This window comes from Cheilinus undulatus, linkage group 9 (genome assembly GCF_018320785.1).
Source record: "Cheilinus undulatus linkage group 9, ASM1832078v1, whole genome shotgun sequence".
NCBI classification, from domain to species: Eukaryota; Metazoa; Chordata; class Actinopteri; order Labriformes; family Labridae; genus Cheilinus; species Cheilinus undulatus.
In genome coordinates this window covers 14,333,909-14,347,081 of record NC_054873.1, presented here as the reverse complement: position 1 = coordinate 14,347,081, position 13,173 = coordinate 14,333,909, and the positions used below count along the sequence as shown (strand labels likewise).

General features: G+C 41.1%; 1 protein-coding gene across 1 annotated transcript; it reads right to left on the bottom strand.

The window, feature by feature from the left end:
• Positions 1–3,409: 3,409 nt before the first annotated feature.
• On the bottom strand, positions 3,410–7,548 carry LOC121515317. Its single transcript, XM_041796020.1, has 2 exons — positions 7,476–7,548; positions 3,410–6,230 (listed from the first exon to the last, which is right to left on the bottom strand). Exons 1-2 carry the CDS (start codon positions 7,481–7,483, stop codon positions 5,033–5,035), a joined length of 1,206 nt encoding a protein of 401 aa, XP_041651954.1. The 5' UTR covers positions 7,484–7,548; the 3' UTR covers positions 3,410–5,032.
• Positions 7,549–13,173: the final 5,625 nt, after the last annotated feature.

Here is a 13,173-nt window from a genome sequence, read left to right as displayed (position 1 = left end):
AGAGGTCACACTAAGTGGAATAGTCAAAACTGAAAGTTAGAGCAGTGAGGATGATTTCCACTTTTTTCTGCTTCCTGTGATTTTCTAGTCTTAAAGGGGCAGGGACAGCACTGATGAAATAAGGGCAAAAACACCTTTAAGCCTCTCAGTTGGTTTTGTTAAACCAACATTAAAGCACAGAGCCTGGTCATGTGTTGAAGTGTGTCATCAGTAGATATTCTCATTGAATGTACTCAGGTATTTGTAGTTTGGCTACGTACTGTAGCTATTTCAGCGAATGATTTTTTTAAAATCACATTTTTTGCCTTTAATTCAACTGGGTTCATTTCTCTTTCGGTAACTGATTATGTTAGAAAAGGATGTTAGAACTTTAAAAAAAAAAGGACAATTAGATACCATTTGATTTTTTCTTTTTGATGGCCAGAAACATATTGCAAAAGTTCAAAAGTGTTTTATTCTCATTTGTCATTTCAAAAAAGGGAAAAATGAAAATACTAAGACAAATTTGCTTTTTTGTTTTTCTGTTGGTGCGATGTATAAAAGGGTAGAAACAAACTAAAGACAATCATGTTTCTCTGTAGTGAGGTGGGTATTGCTGCAGCCTCTTGAGACCACTTGTCTTGTAACCTCTTCTCTCATACCCTTTTGCATCACATCCCCTCAGTGCATTGCCCTGGCGTTTACAACAGTAAGAACACAGGCTCAAAAAGGTCAAGGATCAGTGCTGTTTAAATATCATCTCAATTACTTGTATGCTGTCATAAATATCTACATGTTCACGCTGCCTGGGCCTCCACTGTTCAAAATGAGCCAATGTTTTTTAGCATTAAAGCATTGATATCTGAATAAAGCAAGCTTACTCTGGACACTGGAGTGAGAGTGTTTCCTTTACTGGTGTAGGCACAGCCAACACTGAAAAAACTGGGTGTTGATACAGCAATGGAGGAACGAGACATACTGGAGAGACACGAGACGGATGGACAACACAGAGGGGGAGGAGGAGGAACCAGCAGCTGGATCCAGCAGAGATCAGAGCTATCATCCAGGGAAAAGATGGAGACTTATAAAGAACTGGACATAAGTAAAGATTAAAAGGGCTGAAATTAAAACCCAAATGAGGACAGAAACAGTACGAGAGAATCATTTGTCAAAAATGAGGAAAATAATTAAAATGACATTTCATAGGCTGCAATGATAAAGAGTCAACAGAATCGGGTCTGTGGAGAAGAGGGTAAACACGACTAACTCAGACTCCGGAGAGAGCCCAGCCACCAAGGCGATGAGAGCACAACTCAGGGACGAGTGGATGGGACACTGTCAAGTGTGTGCTGTTTATGGTGCTGTTCTTTTCATGAAGCTGGCGGCAAAAGTGTAAGCTACAGTGCGTGTCAAAGAGGAGGAAAGTGGATGCCGGGTTTTCCAGGAGAAATGGACCAGTTCGTACTTATTCACTGAGATAAACGGGAAACCAGTGTGCTTGGTGTGCATGCAGCAAGTTTCAGTGCTCAAGGATTATAATACTAGGACAACAGAGAAGAGAGAAGATAAATGAACTGTTGACAGGTTTGAGAAAACAGCAGTCTGTGTTCGGTCGTAGCCGTGAGGCCAGTGATGCAGTTGTGAAGGCTAGCTACCTGATCACTAATGAAATAGCATCCGCCTGTAAGCTATACTCTGATGGTGACTTTGTGAAAGCATGCATGTTAAAGGATGCAGAAATGGTGTGCCCTGAGAAGCGTCAGGCTTTGCCAACATCAGCCTGTCAAGAACTGTATGGCAGTCAGGATTTCGGATCTTGCAGGAGATCTTCATAGTCAAATTAAGGAGAAAATTAAGTCATTTGTTGCATTTTCAGTTGCAATTGATGAGAGCACGGACATTACAGATGCTGCCCAAGTGGCCATATTCATTCGTGATGTTGATGAGACCCTGACATTACACAGGAATTCACTGGATAGGTGCCAATGACCAATACCACAACAGCCGATGACACTGTCAGCTCTCACATTGGTGCACTTGATAGGATCAGAGAGGACTGGGAACGCGCCGTCAGCCTGGCTACCGATGGCGCACTGTCAATGACAGGGAGAAAGGCCAAAGTTGTCACAAAATTCAGAGAATAAGTGCAGGCTGCTAATGAAGGGCGAAAATCTTGGGCTTGCCTGTATTTTGCACCAAGAGGCGTTGTGTTGCAAGACGTTAAAAATGGATCAGGTAATGAAAGTGGTTGTCCGAACTGTTAATTTTATCCAATCCAGAGATCTGATTCATCGTCAGTTTGCCAGCCTCCTTACAGACAAAAATATTAACCATGAATTGCCATACCACACCAAAGTAAGGTGGTTGAGCCAGGAAGCTGTGCTGGCACACTTCTATGAATTACGAGAGGAAATTGGACAATTTATGAAGCAAAAAGCGCACCCTGTGGTGGAATTACATGATAGTGAATGGCTACAGGACCTTGCATTTATGGTTGACATTACAGAACATTTGAATAATCTGAAAAAACGATGCAAGCTTGCAACAAAGTCATAACGCAGTATTATGAAAGCATACACGCTTTCCGGTTAAAGCTGGCTTTGTGGGAGACGCAGCTGTCAAACCGTGATGCTGTTCACTTTCTCGGACTCCGAAGTCTGTGTGCCTCTGGATCTGATGCTGACATGGATCGGTACAAAACCAAAATAACAGGACTGACACAGAGAGTTTCAGCAATGATTTCTAGTCTTTGGTGAACTCAGGACTGAATTTTAGGTTTTTCGCTCGCTGTTCACCGTTAAAGCCTGTGTCCTGCTGTTGCACATCCAACTGGAGATAATAGACTTGAAATGCGATTCAGATTTGAAGAACAAGTTCTCCACAATGGGCTTGGACACATTTTATCAGTGTCTTTCACCCTGATATCCAAAAGTGAAAGTTTTGTGCATGTTTGGAACGACCTATCTCTGTGAACACGTGTTTTCTATAATGAACATCAACAAATCGAAACTGCAATCCAGGCTCACACACAAACACTTAAATGACATTATGAGACTGGCAACTGCTCAGGTTATGACACCACTAAGTGGTGCCAGGTGTCTGGAGGAACTTAAACTGTAAGTAGCCTTCTCAATGTAAAATGCAGCTCTACAGACTTTTACGTTGGCATATTGTGGCTAGAAGTGTGATATTTGTTGCCATGTTGTTATAGCTGAGCATAATACAACATAATGTCAAACAGTTTTGTACAAAAATGTGCATCAGTCTTGTAGCTTGAAAAACTAATGGTGGAATCCTGTTTGCCTTTGTTTTTGAAGATTTTCTGCTGATTTGTTCGGAGGGGATTTTTTTTTTTTTTAATTAAATTTCCGATAACCTTTGCAATACTGGTGGATAAATGAGATTATTTAAGTTTTCTGTCTAGTTGAGTTTGACAGTGGCCTAATAAAGCTGTTCAGTTCCAAAATACTACATAAAAACATTAGTACACTTTTTTGATGCACTTTAGGCTGGTAATTGTTTTATTTTATCTTATTAAAATAGAAAGACATTGATGTCCTTGCAAAGGCCAAAGTTGGCTAGGTTTTAGGAGCAAGTTTAACAGTTTTACTTTTTTTTATGTAAATATAAAATACAAAAATCATTACTGATGTTACTGTCCAAACACGGCCCGCACACCAAAATGAGTTTGACACCCTTGCTCTTAAGTCTTTTAAACAGTTTCAGGACACATGTGGTCTGGGTGCCAGAGATTTTTACGGATATTTGCAACTGAGGAATTTGATTTGATGTCACTTAAGGATTGGAATAGGCTGAAACAGCCACCTGCACCTATAGAACTTTTCTTGCTGAAGTGTAAAGATGAAAAAAGCACTAGGAAGACTGTTTCAATCATTTATAAGTATTTATAAATATAGTTAGCAGGGAACTCTTTGGGTACAAAAGAAAGGTGGGAACCGGAAATTAATGTTGTTATCGAAGAGGAAAAGTGGGAAGAAGTGTGTGAAAGGGGTCATGAAGTAACATGCAGTCCAACATGGAAAGAATTCAAATGGAAAGTGAGGATGAGATATTTTAAGACGCCTTTAACGGTATCAAATATGATAGAAAAACCTATGCAGGAGGAACTGTAAAAAGGTCGGAAATCACACACACATTTTTTGGGACTGCCCAAGTCTTCAGATTTATTGGCAAGGTATTCAATCAGAAATACATTCCATTCTAGATGTTGACTTACCACTGGATCCATCGTATTACATCTTAGGTTTAATACCACATAGTGTTAACGGAAAGGCGAAATCTTAAGATTTTATGTATTTTCTTATGATAACATTTTGCTGGCTCAAACCATTGCCTCCCACCCTTCACCAATGGAGAGAGAGGTTGAAGAAAGTGTAATTGATGGAAAAAACAACAGCTAAAGTCAATGTGAGATTGGAGGAGTTTTTGGTTTTATGGGCTTCTGTAATTGTTTACTTTAAATTATCAACCAAATGAGTACAAAGGATTTGTGAGATTGGGAGATGGTTGTTCATTCACTTGTGTACCTAATTTGCCCTCCGTCATACTTTTTTGTGTATGTATCCCTTTTTGTATGAGGCTTATGTGTGTGTGGTTGGATGCTTGTGTATATATTTAGAGGTGTGTCTTTGCAAATGTACTATCATCATATATATACATATATATATTTATATTATAATTATTATTATGATTATTATTTTTACTTTCCTACTACATTTATCAGATTTAGTTGTATTGTGTAAGTTGATAGGGAGGGGGGTATGACAGGCCAAATGGACAGGTGGATCTGAGGGAATGACTGAATGTAGCAGTCTCGGTTGGTTATTTACTTTCTTCCTTTTGTGCAAAATAGCTTAATGCCATGATTTTGGTGATGTATCAATGTTTGCTGATCTGTTAATTGTTTTGTTAAGTTTTTGCTGTTGTGAATAAGTGTAATGTATACACTTTGAAATGTTTTTCTTTAAATAAAGGTTCAAAGGTTGTTCAAAAAAGAAAACTAAAATTGACTGATAATATAGGCTTATTTTGGTTATTCCCATTTGTCCTTCCTCAGCTGCTGAGAGACATACTGACAGAAACACAGCCCTCCCTTCAGGTGACCAGAGGAGCTGGACTGAAGAAAGAGAGAGTGTCTTTTAGCGAGGCTGCAGGTGTAACCTGATGAGAAGAACATCAGAGCTCTCTGAAACATCTCTTCTGCCTGATCAGGAAATGTTTCTGCAAACTCCTGTTTGCAACTGTCCAGAGAAACATACACCAGATAGATTTTTGAGTTGGAGCCACATCCCATCAACACCTTGTCCTCATGGAGTATCAGGTTTGCTTTTCCTACAGCTTTCTGCATCTCCCTCAGAATATATTTCTCATCATCCATTTTCCAGAGACCAAGATGAATAAAAAACCCCAGTGGAGCAAAGGAGATACTTATCACCACTGACCACCAAATATCAAGTCTTCGTACAGGGGGAAAATTTAAGTTATCATAGGATAGAAATGCCACATACACACAAAATACTAGTAATGCTGTCAAAAATCCTAGACCAGCGATGTAAATGACGACTCTAATCCAGAGTGGGCGGAGCCAAACTTTGTCTTCAGAGACTCTGTTGATGATCCTCACAGCCTCTCTGTACTTGTCGTGGTCCTCAATGATCAGACGCAGTTGGTCCGGCACCTCCATGTCACTGAACAGACCAGAGTCCCATTTGTAGAGTTCCTCATCATTAACAGCAGTCAAAGGCTGCAGGACCTTCCCATTGTAGATGGAGGGAGGCCTGAAGGGGACCACAGTGGAGCTTTGGAGCTGCTGGTTGGGGGTGCAGAGCACCTTGAGCAGCTTGTTCTTGAAGTCTGGGTCGTTGGCCTCCAGGTAGGTGAGGTGGCAGAGGTGGGGAGGAATAGGGACTCCAGGCTCCAGCAGCACCGGGACGATGGGCTTCCTCTCCAGACAGTCCCTGAACAGAGACATGTTGGCCTCCAGGAGACACCAGCGGCTCCTCACAAACTCTGGACTGAGGACCAGCAGGACCTTCTGGCTCTCCTGGATGCAGTCGGACATGTTCTCCAACACGGTGCGTCCTGGAGTGAAGTCACGCTCGTGGTAGCAGACCTGCAGGCCGCAGGACTCCAGCTGTTCAATGAGGGAGTGGGTCCACTGGTAGTCAGTGCTGCTGTAGCTGATGAAGACGTGGTAACTCTCACCATCTCTCAGAGAGGGGATATCAAAGCTGTGAGGAGACAGTGGGACAACAGACCGTGCTTTTAATGTTAACAATCATTAAAACTTGTAAGTTTTAAACCCCCAGTTTACTGTGCCTTTTCTGGTTTTGTCAACAGTCAGGAATGTTTGAGGCATTGTAGTGCAATGGTAAATACACTCCCCTCCAAAGGTCCTGGAACAGTGACACCAGTCCTTTATTTTTGCCGTAGACTAAAAACATGTGGGTTTGACATGAAAAGACAAATATAAGGCAAGAAATCAGCATTTCAGGTGTGATGTTACATCACTCTCTGTGGAGCTAAACCCATGCCAAAAGTTGTGTTTATTTAAAAAAAAAATATGAACTGAGAAAAATTTATTTGAAACTGAAAGTTTATGGTTTGTTCCTGAATTAAAAAAAAAATACAAACTGAAACTAAGAATAAGCATAAGCAAAGTTTCTTTCAATTTAAATATATTTTTGATTTAGCTTGGATATTATGAAAGAATTCATTTTCATTTTTTACTCTTAAATATATTTTCACATTTAAGTTATTTTTTTCAGAGTCACATCTTTTCGTGTAACATTCTTTTTTCACTTTCAGATGATATTTTTTGAGGGTTCACACTTTTGGCACTGTTGTGGCGTTGGGGGCGTGGTCTGGACTGAGAAGAGTGTGAAATTGTGAGCTCAGAGCCTTCCGCAATAACGTTGCCTTCAGGAAACGTGGGTACTCTGAGATAAATGACTTGACACTTTCTGTACACTGCATTCATCTAATTAGCTGTAAATAAAGGGATGCTGAGGACAAAGTTAACTTTTGCCAGCTGTTTTAGACAACTCTTGGCAATTATTCATCTATTAAACATTAAAATGTGTCAGATTGTTATGTTTACCACCCATACTTAAAGACACATTTTTTCCACTTCCATATTGGACTGTTTATAATTTATCATCAGATCTAATATTTAAACACATTTCTTGCTGACCTGAAAAAAATAACCATATGACGTTTGTGACCTACACAATAGAAGTTTGAGCATAACACATGTTCTTATTAGTTATTTTAGAATGACAAGAGTCCATGATAGAAAATGAAATGACATGTAGACATAACAGATAAAACTACTGATGTTCACTGATACAGACACTGCTCTAGGTTAGCTCCATAACGTCCATTTTCTGTCTTTAAAAAATCCATAAATGATCCTGTTTGAAAGAAAAGTGCAGACTAAAAACACGTCATACATGCAAAGCCATGAGCACTCATACCTGTCCATGCTATCGTAAAAACCAGGCAAACATGTGAGGAGTGGTCACACAGAGAGGAAAACTCAGAACTGAAAGTTAGAGCAGTGAGGGTGTTTTTTTTTTTTTTTTCTGTTTCTACTTCCTGTGTTTTTTTTTTAGATTCTTAAAGGGGCAGCAACACCACTGATGTGCTTAGGGCTAAAAAACACAAATGAAGTGCCTGTACCTTTGTGGATCTCAGTCAGTCGTATTAAACAAACATTACAAGCACAGAGCCTGATCATGTGTTGAAGTGTTTCTTCTGTGAATTCTCCTTAAAAGTACTTAAGTATTTTTAGTTAAGTTACCTGAGTCTGGAAGGTCTCACCACATTGTTTCACTTGTTAATATTTTTAATATCTTTTTTAAAATTTCCTTAAATTATCCCCTGATAGCTGCTAGGTGCATGTCTCTTTGCAATTAAGTATACGATTAGAAAACATATATCAGAGTTTTTAAAATGCTCAAAAATGCACAAGCAAAAAGTCATAAAAGGGTTTATTTTCATTTTTATTACAGAAAAGTTAAAAACATGCAAGACAGACAGTCAGAGAGTCGTTTTTCTTTTTTTTTTGTGGTTGTTGTTTATTTTTAGTTGGACCTACCTCCCATCATCACCTTGTCCTCATAGAGTAACAGGTTTCTTTCTCTACAGCTTCATACATCTCCCTCAGAATATAAATTATTTCTCATCATCCAGAGTCCAAGGTGAATAATAACCCAACTTGAATACAGAAAAACTTTAAACAATTAACACCTAAATACCACCAGACGTTTTTGGGCAACAACTGACCATTGGTGAATATAACGGTCACACAAAAAATGCCACCAAGAGTGATAAAAATCCTCCACCAGTGGTGTGGGTCCACTGTTAGTGCTGCTGTAGATGATAAACGCATGGTAACCCTCACCAGCTCTCAGAGTGGGATGTCAAAAATTCACTTATTAAAGTGTGACACACAGTAATGTGTTGTCCCATTCTGTAGTTTATATTTGTTCATTTTGTATAGATTTTGCACAAATGTTAGTAAAATGCACATACAATGAATCAGAGGTAAGATTCCTTGAAGTGCCAAAAGGGGGCAGCACCTCCCCAGTTCGACTGGCTGGGTACGGTCTGTGTTGCGCTGTGTGCTTCAGTCTGGCAAAAGCAAGAGGAAGGTCAACAACTACTGTTGACTCAGTCTGCTTTCTTTGTCTTTACAGGTTAGTAAGAAAAGAAGCAGACCTAAAATGTTTTTAGAGTGATTTAGAGGTAAACTCTGCAAATATTTTTATGTGTGTTGTAACGTGTTGTCAGTTGTTATTGGTGTAAAAGAAAGGATAAAAGAATGCTACTAATGCTAACATGCTCAGTGCTAAGTGCAGTGTCTCGTGCATGATCACTAACTTTTAGCTAAGTTTAGTTAAGTCTCCCTGTTGATTTTGGTTGGTTAAAGCTGCTCCAGTGATAATGTTAATGTAAAAGTAAATTTAGTTGTGTGTATATTTTTAGTGTGTGTATGTACATGCTTAGGTTGTTTGTGTCATCAAAATCTTAATTTACTTGTTCTGTCAGGTAAAATGAGTTTTTTTCTCATTAGAAATACGGCCTGTTAGCAAATGTTAAACTGGAATATTTTACCAGGATGAATTTAGGTTGACATTGATGTGTTAAAGCTGTAGTAAGCGATTTATTTTTAGTGTCATATGCCCACTGAAACAACCCAACCCGTCTTGTTAATGAAGCCATCTAACAGAAAAACACACTTCTGCAACGCCTTCTTGCGCTGCTCTCTCACTTGAGGAAAACCAGCAAGATGTCAGAGAGAGCGTTCCAATCGGCCGCTGTAGTGGGTGCGTTTCAGCCTCTCAGCCCAGGGAGAAGTTGATACAATGGCAGCGTTACCGGCGGTGTTCGGTCCTGTGTAGAATTTGTTCATGCTGAGACAAAGTGTTTTCTTGTCTGTGATTCGGCCATTGATTTCAGTGGAAAAGCAGAGTAAAATCACTCCACAAGAGCTTTGCCACCGTCAGTATTCGATTCAGCTGACATGCACATTCGCGAGGAGGTATGTGAGAAGAGCTCAAAACAGGGAGAAGAACAGGAAGGGAGGGGGAGTAGAGTTGATTCTACATGGTTCTCATCAAATGTTACATACTCAGGCTTTAAGGGATAGTAAAAGAATGTATGTGTTTTTCTAAAGCAATGTGACATATGCACATGTAAAAAAACATTTGATATGTTTTATGAAAAAGTAAACAATTTTTATATTAAAGTCTGGCAGAAGCAAGAGGAAGGTTAACAACTATAGCCAACTCAGTCTGCCTTCTTTGTCTTTACAGACACTCTTTAAACTGTTAGCAGGTTTCATCCCATGCCTCTTAGAAAAGCACACCGAATCGAAGGCTTGAGAGGGCCAGGTTACCACACATGGAGCTCAAGGCATACTCTGGCATCTGAAGACCCAACATGAGATCATTAGAAGTCAGACAATCTCATTCCACATGTCAAAACTGCAGGCCACCTAATGATTAATTTTCAGCGCTATGTGATCTGACATTTCTCTCTCCTGTGTTCATATGAGACTGAATACACTTGATTTCCTCATATTGCTCCTTCAAAATAGAAGTCGTCCATGAAAAGAGAAGATGTTTACAGGGCTGCCTCTGGCCAAAGTAAGGCCCTAAGCAGACTCTGGTATAAGGTATAAGGCCCTTTGTGATAAATTCGCAAACCAAAATGCATTTATTAACATGCATGTATGCAAATTTGACAAAATTAACTCTTGCATTCAAATTATGAAATACTGACTTCATTTAGATCAATGACATAAATAGCAACCTCAACTGATCCATGAAAAATAATGAATGATAGACAGGAAATTGATTGCTTAGGATATGTTTACATTTGTCAGAATAAAAAAGAGAGGAACTGGATTGGAATTGAATTGTTACTCTTGAACTGCCACTAGCACTGACTCAGAGATTGCTGGTCCACACAGGAAGTGCTATTCCCATTTGTCCTTACTCAGCTGCTGAGAGACATACTGACAGAAACACAGCCCTCCCTCCAGGTGACCAGAGGAGCTGGTCTGATGAAAAGGAGAGTGTCTTTTAGCGAGCCTGCAGGCATAACCCGAGGAGAAGAACATCAGAGCTCTCTGAAACATCTCTTCTGCCTGACCAGGAATTGTTTCTGCAAACTCCTGTTTGCAGCTGTCCAGAGACACATACACCAGATAGATTTTTGAGTTGGACCTACATCCCATCAACACTTTCTCCTTGAAGAGTAACATGTTTGCCTTTCCTACAGCTTTATGCATCTCCCTCATAATGTATTTCTCATCATCCATCTTCCAGAGTCCAAGCTGAATGATAAACCCAAGTAGAACACAAAAAAGACTTGGAGCAATAAACATCCAAATAATGCTGTATAAGGATGACATTATAACTTGAGGTATGTCTGTCGTATCCCAAAAATAATAAAAAATAAATACTGCCAAGAGTATAAAAAATACAACACCAGCAATGTAAATGACTATTCTAACCCAGAATGGGCGGAGCCAAACTTTGTCTTCAGAGACTCTGTTGATGATCCTCACAGCCTCTATGTACTTGTCGTGGTCCTCAATGATCAGACACAGTTGGTCCGGCACCTCCAATTCACTGAACTGACCAGAGTCCCATTTGTAGAGTTCCTCATCATTAACAGCAGTCAAAGGCTGCAGGACCTTCCCATTGTAGATGGAGGGAGGCTGGAAGGGGACCACAGTGGAGCTTTGGAGCTGCTGGTTGGGGGTGCAGAGCACCTTGAGCAACTTGTTCCTGAAATCTGGGTTGTTGGCCTCCAGGTAGGTGAGGTGGCAGAGGTGGGGAGGAATAGAGACTCCAGGCTCCAGCAACACCGGGACGATGGGCTTCCTCTCCAGACAGTCCCTGAACAGAGACATGTTGGCCTCCAGGAGACACCAGCGGCTCCTCACAAACTCTGGACTGAGGACCAGCAGGACCTTCTGGCTCTCCTGGATGCAGTCGGACATGTTCTCCAACACGGTGCGTCCTGGAGTGAAGTCACGCTCGTGGTAGCAGACCTGCAGGCCGCAGGACTCCAGCTGTTCAATGAGGGAGTGGGTCCACTGGTAGTCAGTGCTGCTGTAGCTGATGAAGACGTGGTAACTCTCACCATCTCTCAGAGTGGGGATATCAGAGCTGTGAGGAAACAGTGGGACAACAGACCGTCCTCTTAATCTTTACATGACAACAATAATCATAATCATTAACAAGCCCCCCACCCCAAGCATAAAGGAATTTAGAGCTGGATGAGGGATTCCAGGGAAACAGGAGTATTTTTAGTTGCTTCTTTGTCAACAGAAAGCAGGGTTTGAAATTGATGCAAGCTGCAACTGGAAGTCTATGTGGAGAGATGAACAGTAAAGTGATATTTGCTGTCTTGGGCTGGTTGAAGACCAGACTGCTGCATTCTTGAAATGTGCATACAGGGAGGCCTGCCAGTAATGAGTTGGAAGCGTATGCAATATTGCCAGAGCCTGTACCAGGAGCTGTGTTGCATGCTTTGTCAGGTAGGGTCTGATTGACCTCACAGAGGGTATTGGTGCGACCCAGCAATCAAGGCCACATGAACCTTGAAGGTTAGCTGGTCATCAATCATGACACCCAGATTCCAGGAAGACTTGAGTTCATTTGATCCAAGCTGGATATTGATCTGTGGTATGGTCGGACTGCCTGCGTTGGCATTAAGCTCAGTCTTGGACAGGTTGAGCTGAAGGTGACGTTCCTGCGTTGATTTAGAAATGTCAGCAAGGCAGGATGAGATCCGAGCTGAGACAGCTGTGTTATCTGGTGGAAAGGTTAGAAGTAGCTGGGTATCGTCTGCATAGGAGTGATATGAGAAGCCATGTGAGTGGATGATTGCACCAAGTGAGGTGGTGTAAAGGAGGGGACCAAGCATTGACCCTTGAGGCACACCTGTTGATAAGCCATGTGGTTTGGACACTCCTTCCCTCCATGATACTTTCAAAGATTTCCCTGTGAGGTAGGGCTTGAACCACTGGTACTGAAGTGCACTTACAGTAGAATGGCCCAGCCTAATTCCAGGCTGATGTGGATCAGGTAGGTCATTGTTGTGCATGCAGTCAGAGACTGCTGAAGACTGCACACTCCAAGTATTTTAGACAGGAATTGAAGAAGTGAAACCAGCCTGTAATTTTTGACCCAGGCTAAGTTGCAGGTAGGTTTTTGAGCAGTGGTTTGACCCGCGCCTGCTTGAATGCAGCGGGGAAGCATCAGTTGACAAAGAGGAGTTGATGATGTGTGTAACTGCAGGGTGAAGTGTAGGCACAATGGCCTGCAGTATATGTGAACATGATGGGTCTAGCTTGGCAGAAAACTGAGTTGGTCAGCCTCAGAGAATTGATTGCTGATGGTAGCAACCTTCTCAGTAGATGTAGGTTTAGGGTTGTGGGGTAGAAGGAGAGAGATGCAAGCTGAATGCCATAGACATTTCTCTGCATCAGTGGATGTGCAAAACTTGGCTTGATAACAGGCTTTCTTAGCAGATTTTAAAACAGAGGTAAATGAAGAGATTATCTGCTGATAATTGGTCAAATCAATGGATTGTCTGGATCCATGCCACTTTCTCTCAGCTGCCCTTAGCCTTGCCCTTTGCTCTCATATGACT